The sequence below is a fragment of the Coregonus clupeaformis genome, chromosome 29 (assembly GCF_020615455.1).
Source record: "Coregonus clupeaformis isolate EN_2021a chromosome 29, ASM2061545v1, whole genome shotgun sequence".
Lineage (NCBI taxonomy): Eukaryota > Metazoa > Chordata > Actinopteri > Salmoniformes > Salmonidae > Coregonus > Coregonus clupeaformis.
This window is the reverse complement of record NC_059220.1, coordinates 39,601,587-39,623,232: the sequence shown is the minus strand read 5'-3', so window position 1 is coordinate 39,623,232 and position 21,646 is coordinate 39,601,587. Positions and strand designations below refer to the sequence as shown.

The following is a 21,646-nucleotide window of genomic DNA, read 5'->3' as shown; positions in this document are numbered from 1 at the left end:
ACCCACCAATCCCCAGACAGGGATAATAGATGCGTTTTGCAGTGCCACTGTAACTCTCAGCCTCTCAGAGGTGTTATTTAATACTGAAAACCACTGAGGGCAACAAAGGAAAATGGCTGAGTATATGTGTTTCACCAGGGCTGCCTGACCAATAAATACTTGTAACATATTTTATGCCGTTGCGTGTGGGGGACGATGGTGGTTGTCTTCAATCATTTGAAACATAATATTACTAAAGCTGTTGTCTAAATGCCATAGCGAATTGAGAATATAATCAAACATAAACTCAGAAAATTAAGAAATGCCTTATTTGAAATTCCACCTACGCACATCTGTGCCAGAAAAGGTCTATGTTTTTGAAAACAGGTTTGCATGTTCCAGCGTGCCCCCAGGTCCCCAGGGCTCACAGAGTGGATCAGGAATAACTCATAAGGGCTTGACATATTGTCTCTCTCTGTGCCTGACTGACATACTGTGAATCTCCATGAACATCTGTACTGTGTTGTATTCAGAAGACAAGCCAGGAATGAATAGAGAACCGTGCAAGTACCTCCCTCAAAAGGTTTATTGACATTTACAGCAACAATGAAATACTAACCATCACATTTGTGGTATTGCCTAATGAACCAAAGTACTAATCGAAAGTAAAATTGTCCATAGTTGCATGATTAGACATTCTGTGAGGCTTTTAAGGAGCACATATGCAGGCACACAGGGACACACACTGCTGTCTATAATTCTAAATAAATGAGAAAGAAACACTGTATGGGAAAGAATACATACTGGAGCTTTAGAAACAGAGGGTGGTTATTTGTGGTTCCAAGTCTACTAATTCATCATTGTCTAGGAACATTCTTGCAACTATGGGCAAAATGCTAATGCCATTTAGCTGGCAACACAGAAGCACCAACACCAGCATGTGTGTGGCATCTTGATTGATAATGACAAAGCATGCCGTATCCCTTGTGAGCAAGTCTGTGGAATGCTGATTACAGATTGGCAAGTGTGTCCTCACCCCCATGAGGACCAGGATTCTAATGCTAATCACTGTTGGCTCCCATTGAAATATAACGTTTCCGATGTAGCTTTAAAGCAGGGAAATAAAATGAAATACACCAGTTACACTATTGTACAGATCTCTGTGTTTTGTCATTTTTAGCCCTACTGCATTTTGTATCCCACTTGCTCACTGCCAATTTTAGCCAATTGCACCATCTACTGGCACCATCATAGATCTAGCCTGTTTTTGTAAGGAACCAGTCACTGGTCAGAGCTTTCAAGTTGAATGTACATTCTCAGATTCTAACAGGAGGAAAGTTAAGATAATATATGAGGAGTGCTATATGATTATGTTTATTCACACCTATAGTATATTTACCAGTCATCATACAGGTATCATCAGTTCACTCTCAATTTGAAATGGCCTACATGGGATTCATCATCAATTACAAACTGCGAGACACTCCATAAATATCAGACAGCAGACACTTTATTTTCATTCAGGAGAGAGAAACATGTCGGAGCCGAGCCCAGAGATGCTCAGCTGCACATCTAATATAGGTTAATTGAAAGGAGGGAGATTCAGTGCATCTGTTCTCATTGGCTGGCTGTGTGCAGCTCCTCTGTAGCACAAACTGTCTGTGTTAATCAGCAGCCATCTCTTAAACAGCAGCCACGGCTATCAGTGAGGTGAGTCCATTGCTATTCAGGACCGAACAGATGATAAATCATTTGTACATAATTAGTGCTCAGCAAGGTTACAACTGACACAGATTTTCATCTTAATTAGGAGGGAAATTTGTTCCATTAATTTAATTTGCTGCGCATGAGTGGGTTAGCGGCTAACTAAGTTAATCTTACACCTGTCAGGGTGGGCGAAAAGAGACCCTTGGATCACGGGCAAACTGAAATTCTTCTATGAAACTGGCTTGTTTCATTTGTAGGCGACCATTGTGACTGTCGTTTTCACAGTAAGCCATAATATTGTAATCATCCTAAGAAAAACATGTAGCCTATTTTGTTATTCTGTTATAAGTAACTTGCAATATGGCTCCAACTTATAAGAAAAACCTTTGTCTCAAAACCCTGTTTTGAGATGGCTGCAGTCTATACACCTCTTGTCAGGTGATGTACTGTTGTAAGTGTCTTATGTTTGAGTGAGAGACAGTGTCTGTAATGGTCTCAGCCGGGTGGGCATGGGTAAGTCCAAGGACTAGGTTTATTTTCACTGTTGAGGAGGCAGGGGAGTAGAGAGTGCATAAAGCTGTAGTAATTACCTGACAGAAGCAGTTCAATACACATAGAGAGAGAGAGAGAGAGAGAGAGAGAGAGAGAGAGAGAGAGAGAGAGAGAGAGAGAGAGAGAGAGAGAAATAAAACGACTGATTTAGGAGAGAGAGAGAGAAAGAAAGAAAGAAAATGACTGATTTAGGAACTGTGGGTCTCTAATGGAATCCTCCACCTGGGCGCTTAACCTGACAACTGTTACCTGCACTGATGCATAGTCCATTATGGGATCCTCCACTTTAATAGTGTCCATCATGTGAAATACAGAGATATCAGGTGCCAAAGCACTCACACCTATTTGAAGGTGTAACCCGCTCTGTAATGGTGTTCTTTTAGACAATGCTGCAGTATTACTTACACATATGGTGAATCTATTCTTTGTAACAAAAAGCATACTTGAGACAGAGGCAAAAGGAATTAAAACACAGGTTTTTAAATGTGAGTGTTGTAGTGTTATCTTTCTCTCTCTTTCTCACACACACACACATTTTACATTTATTGTGACAAAGCTGATGGTTGCATTGTGTCCTTGGTGGTGCTGCTTCCTTGCACTTCCACAATTGAGGATCATTAATCTCAACTTGCATGATTTCTTTGTCTCCAAAAAGATTGACAACCCTGTTCAAGTGAAAGATATATTGACGTTGAAAGGCTTCAGACCAAGAGCTTCATCTTGTCCAGGAGAAGCCTTTTCCACAGAATCTTTAGTGGCATTAGCTCTCCCTCCACTGGACAAAAGTGGTATTGCAACTTTTAGAACAGCTTCATCGCTTCAAATGCACCATTCTTGTGCCCTTTTGTTTGTCTAAATGTAGACTCAATACTCACTTTATCAACTCTCTCATCACTACTGTGGCCGTGGTGCAGTCGATATTTAGGTGAGGTTTGCCTACGTGTTGTATATAAATAGTGAACACACCATTTCTCACGGAATGCTCAAAGTCATATGCTTTCGTCATGTGACTACACACCACATCAGTTCAACATGGCGGCCACGTCTGTTTTCCAGAGAGTGAGAACAGGGTCGAAAATAGGAGCTCAATATGATCAAGAGGGAAATCTTATTCAGGTAACATAGTTTAATGCTACGCTGTAGTCTTTCGTTTTTCCAAATATGGTGCGGTTTGTGTCATTATAACAAGACAACATTGCAAGGTGAACATGGCTAGGTTTACCAGTTAGCTAGCCAGCTCACTGTTTGCTAGATAAACCAACTGATGTTAGCAACTGTGGCTTGCAGGTTGAAACACGGGAGGACGAGGAGCAGAGTGTCAAGCTAGCAGAAATCCTGGAACTTCTGCTTGCTGCTGGATACTTTAGAGCCCGTATCAAAGGACTGGGACCTTTTGACAAGGTGAGACCCAACAACTTACATAGGGGTGGCCAAGGCCAACCCTCCTCCTTGTTAGCTGCTGACTTTCGATTCATGGTATACCATCTCCTTGCTACCCAGTAGATGACACATCCATGTTTCTAATTCCACTTCCCTGAACCATGTCTTTTAATAGGTGGTTGGAGGGATGACATGGTGCATCACAACATGTAACTTCGACATTGACGTGGATCTGCTGTTCCAGGAAAATTCAACTATTGGACAGAAAATGTAAGTAGTTCACAGCCAGCATTATTGTGTTGACAGTTAGTGATGTTGCTGGACCAGTTTAACTGATGTATATTGACCTTGTGCATCTCCTTGCAGAGCTCTCACAGAGAAGATAGTGTCTGTTCTGCCCAAAATGAAGTGCCCTCACCGCCTGGAGCCCCATCAGATCCAAGGGCTGGATTTCATCCATATATTTCCAGTGATACAGGTGTGCATTCCTAGACTTTTGAGTTTTGTAGTAGAGTACTGCACTTAGTTTGTGACCTCATGTCTGATTCATTGCCTGTGTTGTATGATCTTCAGTGGCTGGTGAAGAGAGCCATAGAGACGAGAGAGGAGATGGGAGACTATGTGAGGGCCTACTCTGTCTCTCAGTTCCAGAAGACACACAGCTTTCCTGAGGTGAGCGCTGTTATTTTAGGGTGGCTCCATGGCAGGGATGTTAAACTCCAGCGCTACTCATTACATTTCTAAGTGCAACGTTCTGAACATTTCACTAAATAAACCCCTGTCTCATGCACCCTGTCTGTGTTGTCCCTCCATCCTAGGATGAAGACTTCCTGCAGAGGAAGGAGAAGGCTGTGAAAGCAGTCCTAGATGTATCGGTGAGTGACTCGCTAACATGCCATTTCTGGGTCAAATTATCCCATGAGCCTTCACAATACAGGCCCCCCTTGTAATAGTATAGAAACATTAAAAGCACATATACAGCATTTTGTTTTTCTCCTATGGTATTGACAGGAAGTGTATAAACCTCAGAGGAAGTACAAGAGACAGGTTGAAGCAGGAGAGCTGCTGGATGAGGAGTCCAGGGTTCACTCCACCCTGCTGGAGTACGGAAGGTAGGCTAGCTCTCTACCTCACTCTTTCTTTCTTTCTCGCTCTCATTCTCCGTATTCAGTCCTTCATATCCAACTTTCTCCACAGTTCATGTTATGTTCACATTGATAATCAGAACCAATGTGATCTCATCCCATTTGATAAATGTGTTCCTTCCATTTTCCTATCCTTTTCCTGCTTATCATCCATCCTTGTATTAGAATGTCAGATTACCTTCTGTAAGTATGTGAATGGACTCGTTCACTGCAAGGAGTGTTTTTCACATGAATGCTTGTTATGTGTGTGTTTGAATACAGAAGAGAGTACAAAACACTTAAAATAAGCATGTAGTTTGTGTGGTGCGCATGGATGCATGCATGTGTTAATGTGTTCCTTTTAATGTACCAGTATCCTAACAGTGATTTAATTTAAGCACCTATTTCTCCTTGATTTTAGACGATATGGATTCAGCAAGCAGACAAAACAGGACAAGGTGAGCTTAATTGAAATCGCATCAAGTTACACAAATCTCTTTCATCCCTGACATGTGAAGTTAATTGTAGAATTATATGAATTCAAAGCCTATAACTACAACCTTCTACAGAAAGATAAATACAGGGACAGTAGGTTGATCATTACATCCATTATTACAGGGATGGAGACTGGTGGATCATAGTTGTTCTGTGAGCTGCAGTAGAAAGTGAAACCTTCATAATGAAAGACGGTATCCCCCTGTTCCTTACAGACAGAGGAGCGGAAAGCCTCGTTGACCCCGGGCTCTCAGGCCACACCCCCAGGGATGACAGATGTGTCGCAGGAGGAGGAGGACCTGCAGGAAGCGGAGGAGGTGAGGTCACATCCCACGTGTATCTCTCTAAACCCAACCGTAGCCACATGTCCATTGTCCAATACTTCATGAATGCATCCCTCTGTATGATGATGTCCTGTCATATTTCCTCTCAGCTGCGCATCAAAACACTGATGACCAGCATGGCTGCCATGGCGACTGAGGAGGTAGGCAGGACTTTAGTTATTTTCTTTGCCTGCGCCTTTACGGTGTGGTTAATTTGTGTAAAAGGTTTTTTATTGAATGTGCGACATCTATATATGGTGCCTTGCAAAAGTATTCATCCATCTTGGCGTTATTTCTTATTTTGTTGCATTACAACCTGTAATTTAAATTGATTTTTATTTGTATTTCATGTAATGGACATACACAAAATAGTCCAAATTGGTGAAGTGAATATATATATTTTTTTACAGAAAAGTGGTGCGTGCATAAGTATTCACCCCCTTTGCTATGAAGCCCCTAAATAAGATCTGGTGCAACCAATTACCTTCAGAAGTCACATAATTAGTTAAATAAAGTCCACCTGTGTGCAATCTAAGTGTCACATGATCTGTCACATGATCTCAGTATGTAAACACCTGTTCTGAAAGGCCCCAGAGTCTGCAACACCACTAAGCAAGGGGCACCATGAAGACCAAGGAGCTCTCCAAACAGGTCAGGGACAAAGTTGTGGAGAAGTACAGATCAGGGTTGGTTTATAAAAAAAATATCAAAAACCTTGAACATCCCATTATTAAAAAATGGAAATAATATGGCACCACAACAAACCAGCCAAGAGAGGGCCGCCCACCAAAACTCACGGACCAGGCAAGGAGGGCATTAATCAGAGAGGCAACAAAGAGACCAAAGATAATTATGAAGGAGCTGCAAATCTCTGCAGCGAGATTGGAGTATCTGTCCATAGGACCACTAAGCTTTTTGGCCATCAAGGAAAACGCTATATCTGGTGCAAACCCAACACCTCTCATCACCCCGAGAACACCATCCCCACAGTGAAGCATGGTGGTGGCAGCAGCATCATGCTGTGGGGATGTTTTTCATCGACTGGGAAACTGGTCAGAATTGAAGGAATGATGGATGGCGCTAAATACAGGGAAATTCTTGAGGGAAACCTGTTTCAGTCTTCCAGAGATTTGAGACTGGGGTGGAGGTTCACCTTCCAGCAGGACAATAACCCTAAGCATACTGCTAAAGCAACACTTGAGTGGTTTAAGGGGAAACATTTAAATGTCTTGGAATGGCCTAGTCAAAGCCCAGACCTCAATCCAATTGACAATCTGTGGTATGACTTAAAGATTACTGTACACCAGCGGAACCCATCCAACTTGAAGGAGCTGGAGTGGTTTTGCCTTGAAGAATGGGCAAAAATCCCAAGGGCTAGATGTGCCAAGCTTATAGAGACGTACACCAAGAGACTTGCAGCTGTAATTGCTGCAAAAGGTGGCTCTACGAAGTATTGACTTTGGGGGGGTGAATAGTTATGCACACTCAAGTTCAGTTTTTTTTTAATCATTTCTTGTTTATCATTCTATTTTGCATCTTCAAAGTGGTAGGTATGTTGTGTAAATCAAATGATACAAACCCCCCAAAAAAACTATTTTAATTCCAGGTTGTAAGGCAACAAAATAGGAAGAAATGCCAAGGGTGGTGAATACATTCGAAGCCACTGTATTGTGGTCATGTGTGGCTCAGTCAGTAGAGCATTGCGCTTGCAACGCCAAGGGTTTTGGGTTCAATTCCCAATAGGGCCACCCATACTTAAAAAAAAATATTCACGCATGACTAAGTCTCTTTGGATAAAAGCGTCTGCTTTATGCCATATGTTATTAACTTGTGTTTGCCTGCAGGGGAGGCTAACAGCTAGCACTGTGGGCCAGATAGTTGGGCTACAGTCTGAGGAGATTAAACAGATAGCATCTGAGTACGCTGAGAAGGTAAGCGACTCCCACATCAGGGCTCACCTAAATGGTTAACCGCAATCAACAGGTTTCTGTCATATTTTAAAGGATAAGTCAATGCCACATTGTGTAGTTAATTTGTTCCCACACACGCATTTCCAGCAGTCGGAGTTGTCTGCAGAGGATCGTCCAGAGAGGTACGGGCCAGTCCAACAGCACCGTAGGATGGTGACCTCTCTGAACAAACAGATCCAACAGAAAACCAAGCAGTTGGAGGAGGTGAGGACTGGACTCTGAACTTTACTGAACTTTGTGTGAAATAGCCATATTTTTTTAATGGAAGGATACAATGCTCTTTCTTTTAATGACAGAAGTAACTAAAAGTATGTATTTTGTATTTTCAGCTACAAGCCAAGCGCTTGGAGGTAAAATCAGGGTGTGAGCAGGCTAAGAGCAAACTGATGGAGGCCACAGAGCAGGCAGAGAGACTGGAGAAAGAGCTGAGTACCCTGGAAGAGGCTGAGAGCCAGGCTGACACTGGGTGAGTGCTGCACATGCAGACCAACCATAGGGCATTCATTCAGCGGTTGATAGTATAGATAAACCCTGAAATTATAAATGTGTTTTGGACATTTCTCATCCTCCCTGTGTGTGCCACAGTCTCTTGGATAAGCTGAGGGCTCTGGTAGGCATGAATGAGAACCTGAAGCACCAGGAGCAGGAGTTCCGGACACACTGTAGAGTGAGGCTGTACACTTTCCCCTAATACGTCATAATAGTCCATATGACTTGTTAGACATACTTCATAGATGTATTTGTGATGTATTTCACTCATTTCCTAGTAAGAGCACCACAACTAATATGGAGTGCTATTTGTTTCCAGGAGGAGATGGTTCGCCTGCAGCAGAACATTGAGGACCTGAAGATGGAGTCAGGAGATGATACGGAGGACGAGAAGGTAGCACACTGGCCCTGCGAGGAGCCCTCCCAAGACCAGCTAACTCTCCTTCGTCTATGTGTAACACTCTCTCTTTCTCTCTCTCTCTCACAGGAGAGGAGTCAGCTAATAGACAAGCAGTACAACATAGACAGAGAGAAGCTACAGAAAATCAGACTACTGATGGTAAAATCTCCAACGCACACTGCTGTAGCAGGATTCATTCATGCTTATTCAGTTTGAATTGACTTAGGCATTTTGTTTGGAGCATGCAAATAGTGGTCCTCTTACCACGTCCATTATTTGCTCATGACCTGAGGTCTACTCTCTGATAGGCTCGTCGGAACCGTGAGATCGCCATCCTGCAGAGGAAGATGGACGAGGTGCCGAGCAGGGCAGAACTGACCCAGTATCAGAAGAGGTTCATTGAGCTCTATGGCCAAGGTGGGTGTCTTAGGCTCATCCTCTGTTCTGGGCACAGTGTTTGTTTAACAAATTATTGCATCAAACATAGTTATACACTGAGTGTACAAAACATTAGGATCACCTTCCTAATATTGAGTTGCACCCCCTTTTGCCCTCAAAACAGTTTCAGTTCGTTGTGGCATGGACTCTACAAGGTGTCTAAAGCGTTCCACAGGGATACTGGCCCATGTTGACTCTAATGCTTCCCACAGTTGTGTCAAGTTGACTGGATGTCTTTTGGGTGGTGGACCATTCTTGATACACACGGGAAACTGTTGAGCATGAAAAACCCAGCAGCGTTGCAGTTCTTGACACACTCAAACCGGTGTGCCTGGCACCTACTACCATACCCTGTTCAAATGCACTTAAATATTTTGTCTTGCCCATTCATCCTCTGAATGGCACACATACACAATCCACGTCTCAATTGTCTCAAGGCTTTAAAAAATAATTATTTAACCTGTCTCCTCCCCTTCATCTACACTGATTTGAAGTGGATTTAACAGGTGACATCAATAATGGATCATAGCTTTCACCTGGATTCACCTGGTCAGTCTGTCATGTTTTGTACACTCAGTGTATATTTTTTGTGTTTCAAGTTTATTTGTCCAGGATACACATGGTATACACAGTCCAACGAAATGCTTACTTGCAAGTTCCCGCTCGTTAGTGTGACAACAATAAGAAATAATAAAAGATAAGAATAACAAATTCAAAGTAAATGAGCTCAGTAGAATAGAATACCATTTTTGCATAAGTATAAATATAGGAAGGCACTCAACAATTTACAGTACAAAATATTTACACGTGTCTGGGAAGGGGGATTGGAGGGCAAGTGTTTAAATTGTGCAGTATTTAGCAATAATAAGTCTAGTAGCAGCAGTCGTGATGTGTATGTACCATGAATGTATATGTGTGGTTGCATGTGTGCTAATGTGTGGAGAATCAGTCCAGGTGGTCAGTCCAGTTCAAGTGTTCAGCAGTCTGATGGCTTGTGGATAGAAACTGTCTCTGAGCATGTTGGTTTGAGACCCGATACCGTCTGCCCTGCGGTAAGGGAGTGAACAGTCCGTAGCTCGGGTGTGTGGGGTCCTTAATGAAGCTGTGTTAATAATGTTCTTAATGATGCTGTGTTAATGTTTGCTTTTTCGTCCTCTAGTTTCAGCAACACATAAAGAGACCAAGCAGTTCTTCACCTTGTATAACACATTAGATGACAAGAAGGTTTACCTGGAGAAGGAGGTAAGAGGAGAGGGCATACTATCTCAATCCGTTTCATAGAGCCATTGCAGCTGAAATCAGCTGGTTTACTCATGATATTCATCCTCCTCTGTCTTGATCTGTTTCTTTAGGTGAACTTGCTGAATTCCATCCATGACAACTTCCAACAGTGAGTATTGTCACAATTAACCCTCTCTAAACCTATCCTGCGTTTGGTATTATGGGTAATGGAGTCCAGCAGATTTACTTCCTGTCTAAGCTGTGGTTTCCTGTCTTGCTCAGGGCGATGGCATCTTCGGGGGCCAAGGAGCAGTTCTTGAGACAGATGGAGCAGATAGTCGAGGGAATCAAACAAAGCCGCATCAAGGTAACCATCTCTTATTATCTTTAATGTCTACTGCCTAATGACAGCATTCACTGAGCATGCCAGGTGCTCACCCCCTGGCCCTAGTGAAAAACCTAAATTAGACAGTGATGTGTAAAAAAAAAATGAAGCAGCGCATATTGGTAATGTGATGTGTGTACAGATGGAGAAGAAGAAGCAGGAGAACAAGATGAGGAGAGACCAGCTGAACGATGAGTACCTGGAGCTGCTGGATAAACAGAGGCTCTACTTCAAAACTGTCAAGGACTTCAAAGAGGTGAGGCCTGAGAGTAAACAGTGTTCTGGGTCTGTACAGTAAAACATAAAGGAACTAGTTAACTGTTTTATGAATATGTTCTACTGTAGTCTCCCAGAGCTGAATATTGTTTTCTAAACTGATAAATAAGTGAATCAGTGAGGTCGTTTTACTGATCCAATACTCTTTCTTACAGGAGTGTCGGAAGAATGAGATGCTGCTATCCAAGCTGCGAACCAAGGGTGCTTCGTAACCCAAAACACTGCCTCCAAAATAATTTCTTACTGTTTATAAAAACTCATCTCAAAACAAATCTCATCAGTCAACGACTTTGTCTTGCTGTCTGCATTATGTATTCTCCTCTATTGGAGGTCATCTTCATTGTACTAACTGTAAGTCGCTCTGGATAAGAGCGTCTGCTAAATGAAAAAAAATGTAAAAAAAAAAATTGTCTTATTCTGCCTATTGTGCTTTGACATTCTTCGTTTATTTGCAGCATGTGGTTAGGGCAGAGGGATTATTGAGAGAGGGACATTAACTGCCCTGTGCACTTTGACATGAGGAATGTTCACTCTACTTATGTGCCAATTACCTGTGCCCGGCCCCTGTGGCATTAACCATTACAGTAGACCTAATGTTGTAGATAGGTACTCCATGAAATCCCAAGTGTGCAATTGGCACTAACGTGCAGGGCTGTCTGTACAGTTGTATTAATTAGCTTTCTCAGATGTCAATTTAGATGTTGAATAGAGTAACACTGCATAATGAGGCATGGTTGACACTGTTACTAAACTATAGCATTTCAAATTAATAAATGCTGTGCTGATATATGGTTCACTTTTATGCAGACTTTTTTTTCAACCCAAATGTTACCCGTGTTTTATTCTCTGTTGTCTATCCTTTCCAACAGTTTACTATCAAGTTGGCACTTAATAAAATATACTATGCACAATCAGTAAGATTTCCTGCTGTTCTATTCCTGATAATTTCAGAAGCTACATTTAAAATGCCTTATGATCTTAATACAACTGGATGTAGCTTTAATCCAATCAAAATCCAGGATATGAGTTGTTGTAGTAAGTCAATTTATCCGCTAGTTGGCGCTTTCATAGGTGCAAGGTGAACAAGCCAGTATGGCGGAGGGGGAAAGTGATTTGGAAACAGACAGACTAGAATTGAAACTGGAGACTTTGTTCATATACTCTAACGACAACTGTTCAGTACAAAGCAAAGAATATTGCTCGGAGTTTTGTAAGGTAAGCTAAATCAAGGCAATTTCTGGTTTTATTTGGGAGAGGCAAGGAGTCGTGTGCTTCGCCAAGCTAACGTTAGCGGCTAGTTAGCCAGCTGCTCATCAGTACAAAGCAAGGTACAGTTGCTCAGCTAACTATTTAACGTTAGTAGCTAAAGTAATGACCTAACTAGCTAACTTAATTACTACATTTACTAGCTAGCATTAATAACACATTTAGTCAACCCACACCGGCCTATAGTTACTATTTGTTTTAGCTGACTTAACTAGCTAGCTAACTTTAGCTTGCTAACGTTCCTATTTCATCAATGTGAAGTTGCAAGCTAGCTAACTAGAATTACTAGCTAACGTGCCCATGCAAAACTGTTTGCCTATTAGTGTGAAGTAACGTTAGTCTACTGATTGTGTCTGCTAGGATAACAATAAACTGGCATAAAGTATAGCTAAGGCTCTAATTCGTTTTTCCTCGCTAGCATGCTAAACCAGTGTTGTTTACATTTAGCCAGTTAGCTAGCGCAGCTGTCACATAGGCATAACATATATCGTATACCTGTTTGCAAAGAAAGCTAACTAGTTAGCTAGCTTGTCTAGCTAGTTATTTATGTGTTAAGCACTCAGGAGGACCGGTTGAAATCTGCAACTATCTAACTAGCAACAAGCAATGAACCCCAATTCCAGCTAGCTACCGTAAAACAGTCCACCACACTTCACCGAAGCATTCCTGTGACATATGGTTTCAAATTCAGATAACTAGCCAGCAGCTACACAGGTCTGCTCAGATCTCTACAATACCGCACCTGGAAAAAGGTTGAACATATCAGTATTCAGGAACCACATCAACACATGAAATAATGATCAATAATCTGGACAGACATTTGTATCTGAATCACACCCCCTGTATCTCTGTCTGACTGTCTCTTTCCCTGTCTAGCTGGTGGAGGAGCATACAGAGAGATGGCAGGTGCCGTTGCCCCAGCTGAAGGTGCTGCGGACAGCTCTTACCTGCTTCACCAGAGCCACTGCTGCCTACCCCGATGACTGTCAGCATGTCAGCAACGCTCTCAGCAGTCTGGCCTTGTAAGCACTTATTTATATGGTTCTTACACTTTCATGCAGACCCAAACTGTACTGTGTTGACTCAGATATTTATTTTCTACATTGTACAATCCTGCATGACTCTTCTCTAAAATCGAGCTCAACTGGCCCAATTACATATCATAATGTCACATTTTCAGGAGCTTCTTTGAGCTGATGCTGTTCTTCAGTAAAGAGGAGTTCCAGGAGGCCCCCTTGAAGGACATTCTAGCCTCTTTTCAGGTGAGGCCAACCGTGATGTAGCCTATTTGTTGATACTGAGTGCCACCATGGTGATCCATGTGGTGTGTTAACGTGAGTCCCCTCTCTTACTCTGTAGGCCTGCCACCGCCGCCTGCTGAGACACAGGAACGTCTACCTGCTACAGGTGAGGCAGGTGATCAAAGATGGCGGCCCCTGGGAGAGACCTACTCTGCAGGCCATCCTGAAAGACACAGTCCTCACACAAACAGAAGGTACACACACATTCTTTTTTTTTTTTTAGCTTGTGAGTTTTCTATGCTTTTCTTATTGTCTCTCATCTTCTCACTCTCTCCCCTCCCTTTTCTCTCCCTTTCCCTCTCTCTCTCTCCCCCCGGTACAGTGGAGAAGTATTTGAGCTCGGAGAAGCCAGTGTTCTTTGAGCTGCGTGTGCGCTACCTGCAGGTCTGTGAACGCGTGCAGGAGGCCATGGCCCTGGCTAAGAGTTGTCTGGAGCACCCAGAGGTGGGGAGGCACCTGTTCTTCCACCAGGCCTACCTCACCTGCCTGTACAAGGCCTCGCTGCATGAACACCTGCTCAAGGAGGTACGGTCACTACCTTTCACTCTGTATCTTCAGACAGACTCTCTAATCTGAGTGGACTGAAAGACAATAAACATCAGAGAGGATTCATGGTTGTGTTTCCTCCCTCAGATGGCTGAGATAGATGGCAGAGAAGCAGTAGAGATCATCTGTAATGCAGAGAGCCAGGAGAAAGATGAGCTGCTGCTGTCTCTTTGCAAGGCCTTCCTCAGTCAACAGCTAAACAACGGAGACATGTACTACATCTGGTCAGTAACACTGTGATATATACTACATGTGCTAAATCTGGTCAGGGCTCACCACTATAAACAGGGCTTCATAATAATACAGTACTGTAACATAATATAATGTTGTGTTCATACAGGGATCTGGTGTTCCTGTGGAGCAGACTGCACCTCAGGGCCCATCCCTCTAAGCAGGGCTTCCTGTCTGAGTGTCGCCAGCTGATGCTCTCCGCCATCAACGCCAGAGCCATCTTCCCCTTCATCAAAGTCATCACAGCAGAGGTGGGTGTACAGCCAACCACCAACAAATTTGACCCACTCCTGTTCGCTTGTAGTCCTAGTTTACCTTGACTTAGAAACTTTGTTCTGTCATTTACACAATTCAATGTAACACATTGTTCTTATTTTTTTGCCAGATGGGTAGTGAGGGAGTGCCGCTATGTGTGGAGATGTGTACTGCAGCGTTGCAGACAGACCTCCAGTCTGACCCTGTGACGCGCTGCCTGCTGTGTAAGACCATCGCCTTCCTGTTCCCCCGCGACCTGGAGGTGTGCCGCCTCTGTGCCCTGCTGGTGTTCTGTCTGGAGCGCAGTGTGGAGGCCTTCAAGACCGTTTATCTGCTCTACATACACCCAGACGAGGAGCCACACCCCCTCCACACCCCTGTCAAAACCAACATCCGCTTCTATATCTTACAGGTCAGAGAGGCACCGGGGAGCTCGGAAATATGATGCCAAATACTTTTGCTAAATATGTTAACTAGAAAATACAGTAGATTATTAAAACATGCACTTTTAGTCATAAAAATAGTTCTCTCCTGTCGAAATGTCATTATGATAGACTGTTGGATGCCTCTTAATAATGTAATGTCTGTAATTGAAACTCTGCCTGTCCCTGGTCCAGGTGCTGAAGGAGGGGCTGTTCTTCGACCCAGAGTTCTGGAACCTCCTGACACTGAGAACCCACTGTCTGGAGCTTATGACTGACAAGGCCATGAGGGAGGCTCTCAACGAGGTGAAGGAGGAAGAGGAGTTGGAGCAGGTGGAGGAGGAGTGGATACCAAGCTACTGGATGGAGGAGGAGACATGCAGGATACACACAGACACCTCACACCTCCATTCACACACTGACACAGCACCGGAGAACTCTGAGACTGCAGGTCAGGAGCATGAGGAGGGAGAGTATGGGGATGCTCCTGAGTCACAGACAGAAGACTTCCCTGTGATGAGGAGGTGGAGGAGGAGAAGGTGTAGGTCTGATGTTGACAGTGCTGACGACCCAGACATGAAGTACTCCCTCAGACACAATCACAGTTCTGAAAGCTCCACCAAGCTACCGGCCAATCGGCAGAGGGAATACCTGGCCAGACACGTGAAGAACAAGATCCTGAAGAGACGCGGCAGGAAACCAAGATGGCTGCTCCTGGAGATGACCAGACAGACAGAGAATGTGTCCCCGGGGAGAACAAGGTCGAGAGGGAAGGGAATGAGAGAGAGGGGAGAGGGTAAAAGAGAGAAATGGGAAAGAGGAGATGGTAAGAGCGAGAGATGGGAGAGGGGGAAGGGGAAAAGAAAGCGAGGCGAAGGGGACGAGTGTAAGAAGGAGAGGAGGCATGAAAAGTTGGATAAGAGAGAGAGGAGGCAGGGCAGGGAAGGTAAGAGACCTTACCGCAGAACTATACGTGGCATGGAGCTGTCCTTCCCTGAAAATGAAGTGCTTGTGGAACAGGAGGTGGTAGAGAATCATGTAGAACCCAGTGTTGGTCTTAAACAGCAGCACGGTGACGCAGAGAACTATGTCAACATGGGACTGCCTAATGGCCTACATGGTGAGAGACCGTTTGAGTATGAACCAGAGACAGAAATAGAGCTTTCAGAAGTAGATCCTTCAGTGGTAGCGCCTTCAGACATAAATCCTTTAGACTTGAAACCTTCAGTAGTAGAGCCTTCTGTTGCTGAGCCTTCTGTTGCTGAGCCTTCTGTTGCTGAGCCTTCTGTTGCTGAGCCTTCAGAAGGGAAGGTCTTCGAAGGTCCCAGTGAGCAGACCGACCCAGAGCTGGACGGCCCAGCCTTGGAGATGGAGGAGTGTCCACTAACACTGTTCCACATCTACGCCAAATCCTCTAAAGGGACAGATGCTAAGGAATTACAACATTTGACGGAAGGTAGTGATGTCACAGCGTCAGAGGTGGGACCGGACTCAAACACTCAGGTTAGTATTATCTGAGGCAACATTGTTGTTTTGAGAAATTAATGATTGATGCTTAGCTACTGCAACTGTCCTATGAATATCACCTGTTAACAGCTTGTTTATCCTACTCCAGGGTGAAGACACAAAGCCAGGCAAGGCTCCAGTCCGTTCCAAACACCTGTGCTTCCACTGCAGCCACTGCCAGAAGCTCTACAAGGGAGGCAACGTGGTGAGACACACCCTGGCCCACCTGAAGCTGAGGAAGACTAGGCTCAGCTGTGTCTTCTGTGGCAAACACTTCCAACGGTATAACCGTGCCAAGGAACACATTCTAGAGCACATAGAGGAACTGAGAACCACCACGCTCAATAGTAAGATCAAACCTGCTGTCAATGGAGATGCAGAACCGTCGGAGAACGTTAATCAAGCTTCGGAGAACGAGACTAAACCCGGTGAGAATGTGACAGAGCCCCCTCCTCCGACGGATCAGCCTCCTAATCCCAAACGTGTTAAACCCAAGCCGGTGGTCAGCAAGCAGAGTAGAATCATCCAGAACCTGAGAAACCTGATCAGAAAGACCCAGAAGTGGAAAACTGACACGGACAACCAGGTGTCAGTGGAAGTGAAGGATGAACAGGTGACTGTGAAGGATAAAGTGGTGATTGTGAAAGAAGTGGTGCCTGGGGAGGAGACGGAGGGAGGAGAAAAGAAAGCGTGTGAAGGAGGAGAGCAGGAGGGGAAGCAGAAGCAGTACCACCTGTGTCCTGCGGAAGGCTGTGACAGCATCTTTATGAAGATCGGCCCATCCCTGCTGAGACATGCTGTCAACTACCACATGGAGGACGCAGCCGTCCTGGAGAAGACCTTTCAGTGGGGGAAGGGGAAGTGTCAGATCTGCCAGAGGTAAGAAGGGTCTTTCACCATAGATTATTTTCCAGGTCAGGTGCAAAGGCACTCAAACAACATGTAGGCCCCACCTAGACCAAAATTGTAAATTGGAACCAATAAAGACTTTCTCGGGTGGGCTGCAACTGATCTAGGTGGGGGCGTGGGGTTCTGACCGTACAATGGTGTAATTTATGTCTCCATCTTTTTGTTGTTGTGCCCCAGGCACCTGTTGGTGTTCGAGCACTACAGAGACCACATGAAGCTCCACGATGCTCCTCTGAAACAGGTGTGTCTCCACATGAACTGTGGCCAGTGCTTCAAGACCGCCCAGGAGCTCAAAGACCACATGGACACCCACCGACCACTCCAAGCCCCCTGTGGGTACTCCGGCTGTAGTAAGAGCTTCTTTAACCTCCCCTCTCTCCACGACCACGAGTGGAGACACTACACCCAGCCCCAGTCTAAAGATGAGGTGGAGCAGGGCGTTACCAAAGAGCTGAGTCCTACCAAAGAGCTGAGCCCTGAGGGTGAGGCCTCCTGGAAACAGAGGGTGAAGTGCCAGGATGTGACAGTGCACGGGTGGAGGGAAACGCCTTCTCCCAAATCCAGGCGCTCTGATCCTCATGAGAAGTGCATTTACTGTAACAGGTAAAAGAGTAAGACACAGCAACATTTCAACCGTGAGGTCTTCATCATGCTAGGCCTGAGACACAACTTGCAGAAGCTAGTGAGAACACCAATTTTTACTGCTCTCCAGTATTAGGCTTCATCTGTGTCTGGGGAACTAGTCCATAGATGGTTTAGCCGGTAAATGAATTTAACCCCCTATGGTCGATGTCTGTGCCCCCGCATAAATCTAATTATCATAATAAGAAATAAACCTAGAAAAATCTGTCAGTTTAAGCTAGAGATTTCTGCGTCTCAATCCACCGCATCCGCCTATATAACACTTCCGCATCTGCGGTGAAAGGTGACAGCGCTAGAGTGGTGTTTGTCAGACCATGAAACATCCCGAAAATCGGTCTTCTCACAAAATCGTCTGTAGCGTCCGAACGGTTTGGCCTATAAACTATTATGACCCCTTCTATGATGAGACTCTCACGATGACGTTCTCCGTTTTGCTCTATGACCCCCACAAGCGTCTTGGGACTCGTCTGAAGTCGGTACAGCCAATCAGCCAACTTCTGTCTGTAGCGTCCGAACAGTTTGGGCTACGCACTGTTTTGATCTAGGGCGCTCACAGACCTCACAAGACACGTCTGAAGGTCCACTGGTACCAGTCCCAAAAAATAATGGAAGTACAGTATATGGAGACTGTTTAGTGACAATAAGGGGTTAAATACATATAAATAAAATATGTTTCCTGATCGTCCTTATACTGTATCTCTCAGATATAGGATGGACACTATAGAACAAACTTCCTTTAGATTTTTTGGGGGAGACTATCTGTTCCATGTAATGAATCTGTTATTCAATGTGTTTGTATGAGCTAATAGCAGTAAGGCCAAATCATTTTTAAATATTTTTTTGGGGATACCTCAAGGAGTCTAAAAATTCTAAATCAAATAGCAAAATGATCCTTGGTATGACCTTCTTAAAACAATTCCATATAGCTTGGTAGTACCCCCCACCCCCCTCACCTGGCTTAGACCATGGGTTAAGGCCTGGTTTTAATGGTGTTGCTTATGTCCATATCTTTTTCTGTTCCAGGTACCTGTGGAACTACCAGCACTTCCTAGACCACATGAAGATCCATGATGATCCTCTAAAACAGGTGTGTCTCCATCAGAACTGTGGCCAGCGCTTTTCCATGACCCACCTGCTCTGGGAGCACATGGAGACCCACCAGCCTCTCCAGGCCCTCTGTGGGTACGCCGGCTGTAGGCTGATCTTCTCTCGCCTCCCCTCTCTCCATGACCACGAGTCGAGGCACTACATTCAGTCCCAGGGCCAGCCTAAAGATGAGCCGACGGAGGAGCAGAGCGCTACGAAAGAGGAGGGGCAGACTCTGGAGTCAGACACCAACAATGACGGCCCTGTGGAGACTCCAGTCACTAGTGCTGTCACCACACCTCCCAGTGACCCCACACAGAAACTCATCAATGGTCATGATGGAGAGGACAAGAAAGACCAAGCCCCTGAGACAGACGTCCCTGCCACCACTACCACCTCCCCTACACCCACATCCCAAACCACCACACCCACACACCCCCATCCCAGTCTCTTCCAAAACCTCACTGAGCCAATGACCATGAGGGACGTGGACAATATCGTCACTTTGGCTCAGGTGATGCCTTGCGGAGAGGAACCAGTCATCGCGGAACACAAGACCTTCAAACCAGAGGATCCTTCCTACTTACCCCTGGCCAAAGCTCCCCTCATCCGCCCGCCCCCCTCGACATACCTGACCGAGGCAGCCCTCAGCATGCGCAAGCGCAGGAAACCCAGCGAGGTCACTTCCAGCGGGGCTGGCAAGAAGAGTAAGGCTACAGTAAAGATGCGTGTGGTGGGAAAGAAGAATGCAGTGCAGAAGGAGGTGGCGGCTGAGAAGGAGGTAGAGGAGGAGGCCCCACCTCAAAGTCGGCGCTGCTCCAAGTGTTTCTCCTCATTCACTAGCCCAGAGGAACTGAAGAGACACCTCTCCCAAAACACCTGCTCCTCCCTCTTCAGCTTCGACTCTGATGATGACAGTAAGTAGCACACATGGAAGTCTTATTCACAGAATCTGTCAAGAAATAAATACTTTATTTTAATTGGTATGTTAACACTTTTATTCAGAAATTAAGGACATTCGGTGTTGAGAATTTTAAGGAAATTAGGTGGGGAGACCGGCAAGTGGGAGAAACAGTGTGAAGGGTGGATGCAGGAATTGAACCCTCTCCAGTGGGATGTTGCATGTGCCAGGGAGTGTTACCACTACATCACGGCTCTGCACAAGAAATCTATGTTCTTACAACAGAATATCGAAAGGGAGAGTTTTGAAATGGCATCAACTTGGTCAACAAATGTTTTCGCTCATTTGTAGCAGCTGCTTATATAAATAGCATTTGCATAGTGATGCAACACTTTGTTTGTAAAGCAAGTATTTGTTTATGCAAATATTTATTTTTGATATTTTCCTTCCCAGGTTAGTGGTAAAGAGGAATGGGAGTGAAATGTTCAGCCAGGCTGGTGGAAAATAATGTTTTGTTGGGGTTGGAGCACTACAGAGACCACATGAAGCTCCAGGATGCTCCTCTCAGACAAGTGTGTCTCCACCTGTGTTCTATCTGTACTGTCTGAACTGGGCCTGAGACAGGCACTGTTAGCACCCAGTCAGCTCTAAGAGCTGTAGGGCCAGTCTCATGGTATACTATAATACTGGCAGCCTGAAGTCCGCCGGTCACTAAAGATACAATACACAACTCCGGAATAAGTGTTACTACTGCAATAGACTGTATATAGGTCTAGACCGAACAGTACTGCATTTCAGTCATTGCCACGACTTTGTTTCAATAAGTCTTATTTGCTTTAAAATCACAGTATGAAGAATCACACTGTAGGTTACTAATACAGTGTTTCAAAAGTACTTATGTTCTGTTTGGCATACATTTTTGTTCAGTATTTTAACAGAATTGTTCTAAAAACAAAAAAGAGCAATGTTTTCACAATGTATTAGAAATTGTTCATCTATGCATTTGATGACAATAAATATTTTGTAAAAGAGCATCAAAATGAATTTGAGAATAAAAATCACTGAAGGACCCATAATGTGATGAACGATGTGCACTTATCTGCATTGGTCGTTTATTTATATGTACGAATGTTGATATATGTATTAAGTTTGTACTTAAAATGTAAATATCCTTCTCAATTCAACTCTATTTTTCTTAAAGAAAAATGTATGACTTGTTTTCATTAAACAATTTACAGTATGAACCAAATAAGTGGTTAACTGTGCTGGTTATTTACTAACAAATTAATACTATGTCAGTCAACAAGGGAGAGGGTAACAACCAGTGATCTATAAGAACTTATTTATTTCAGATGACAAATTGCATAATTTCCATCATAACAAAAGTATTGTTTCAGAGTTGGGTCATAGTTCGATCCAGGCAAAAGCCATGACAGTGTTGATCTCTACAGGTTTGCATCATGTTTTACAAAGAGAGATGAATTAAGTTTAGGGATGTACAGTAGTCAGAGGAGACTGAGCTCTCCTTCTTTTAAGGATTCCTCCAGAGGTCAAGCTCTTATTGCAGATACATGAAACACCACTATAATAATAATAATAATAATATGCCATTTAGCAGACGCTTTTATCCAAAGCGACTTACAGTCATGCGTGCATAAATTTTTGTGTATGGGTGGTCCCGGGGATCGAACCCACTACCTTGGCGTTACAAGCGCCGTGCTCTACCAGCTGAGCTACAGAGGACCATTACTGGTCCAATAGCTACTGTATTCAAGGTCTGGTTAAGAAGCTCAAACAGATATGGCAGTGCTGGAACAAAAGCCTGCACACACTGGCAATCCA

General features: G+C 44.3%; 2 protein-coding genes across 4 annotated transcripts; both read left to right on the top strand.

Moving 5' to 3' along the window:
* Positions 1-3,087: 3,087 nt before the first annotated feature.
* On the top strand, positions 3,088-11,653 carry LOC121571712 (coiled-coil domain-containing protein 93). Of its 3 annotated transcripts, XM_045209199.1 has the most exons (23): positions 3,092-3,354; positions 3,526-3,639; positions 3,794-3,888; positions 3,985-4,096; positions 4,192-4,290; positions 4,437-4,493; positions 4,630-4,730; positions 4,929-4,946; positions 5,164-5,200; positions 5,453-5,554; positions 5,671-5,721; positions 7,405-7,491; positions 7,618-7,734; positions 7,860-7,996; positions 8,116-8,197; positions 8,339-8,413; positions 8,507-8,578; positions 8,728-8,836; positions 10,017-10,099; positions 10,210-10,247; positions 10,361-10,445; positions 10,606-10,719; positions 10,895-11,653. In XM_045209199.1, exons 1-23 carry the CDS (start codon positions 3,232-3,234, stop codon positions 10,949-10,951), a joined length of 1,965 nt encoding a protein of 654 aa, XP_045065134.1. In that variant the 5' UTR covers positions 3,092-3,231; the 3' UTR covers positions 10,952-11,653. The 3 variants fall into 3 exon arrangements, with proteins under 3 accessions (XP_045065133.1, XP_045065134.1, XP_045065135.1); XM_045209200.1 differs by lacking the exon at positions 4,929-4,946 and having other exon boundaries at positions 3,094-3,354; XM_045209198.1 differs by lacking the exon at positions 4,929-4,946 and having other exon boundaries at positions 3,088-3,354; positions 8,339-8,578.
* Positions 11,654-11,823: 170 nt separating this feature from the next.
* On the top strand, positions 11,824-21,043 carry LOC121571711. Its single transcript, XM_041883349.2, has 13 exons — positions 11,824-11,954; positions 12,882-13,027; positions 13,186-13,267; positions 13,365-13,500; positions 13,629-13,831; positions 13,940-14,076; positions 14,193-14,334; positions 14,469-14,750; positions 14,956-16,263; positions 16,376-17,145; positions 17,353-17,778; positions 18,841-19,820; positions 20,258-21,043. The coding sequence occupies exons 1-13, from the start codon at positions 11,832-11,834 to the stop codon at positions 20,260-20,262; spliced, it is 4,740 nt and encodes a 1,579-aa protein (XP_041739283.2). The 5' UTR covers positions 11,824-11,831; the 3' UTR covers positions 20,263-21,043.
* The last annotated feature ends 603 nt before the right edge of the window (positions 21,044-21,646 follow it).

Coding starts and splice junctions, on each gene's coding strand:
- LOC121571712 (XM_045209198.1), top strand. CDS start 3,232: ATGCTTTCGTCATGTGACTACACACCACATCAGTTCAACATGGCGGCC. Junction 4,097..4,191: donor ATATATTTCCAGTGATACAG/GTGTGCATTCCT, acceptor TATGATCTTCAG/TGGCTGGTGAAGAGAGCCAT. Junction 10,100..10,209: donor AGGTTTACCTGGAGAAGGAG/GTAAGAGGAGAG, acceptor CTGTTTCTTTAG/GTGAACTTGCTGAATTCCAT.
- LOC121571711 (XM_041883349.2), top strand. CDS start 11,832: ATGGCGGAGGGGGAAAGTGATTTGGAAACAGACAGACTAGAATTGAAA. Junction 11,955..12,881: donor ATTGCTCGGAGTTTTGTAAG/GTAAGCTAAATC, acceptor TTCCCTGTCTAG/CTGGTGGAGGAGCATACAGA. Junction 14,077..14,192: donor GGAGACATGTACTACATCTG/GTCAGTAACACT, acceptor GTGTTCATACAG/GGATCTGGTGTTCCTGTGGA.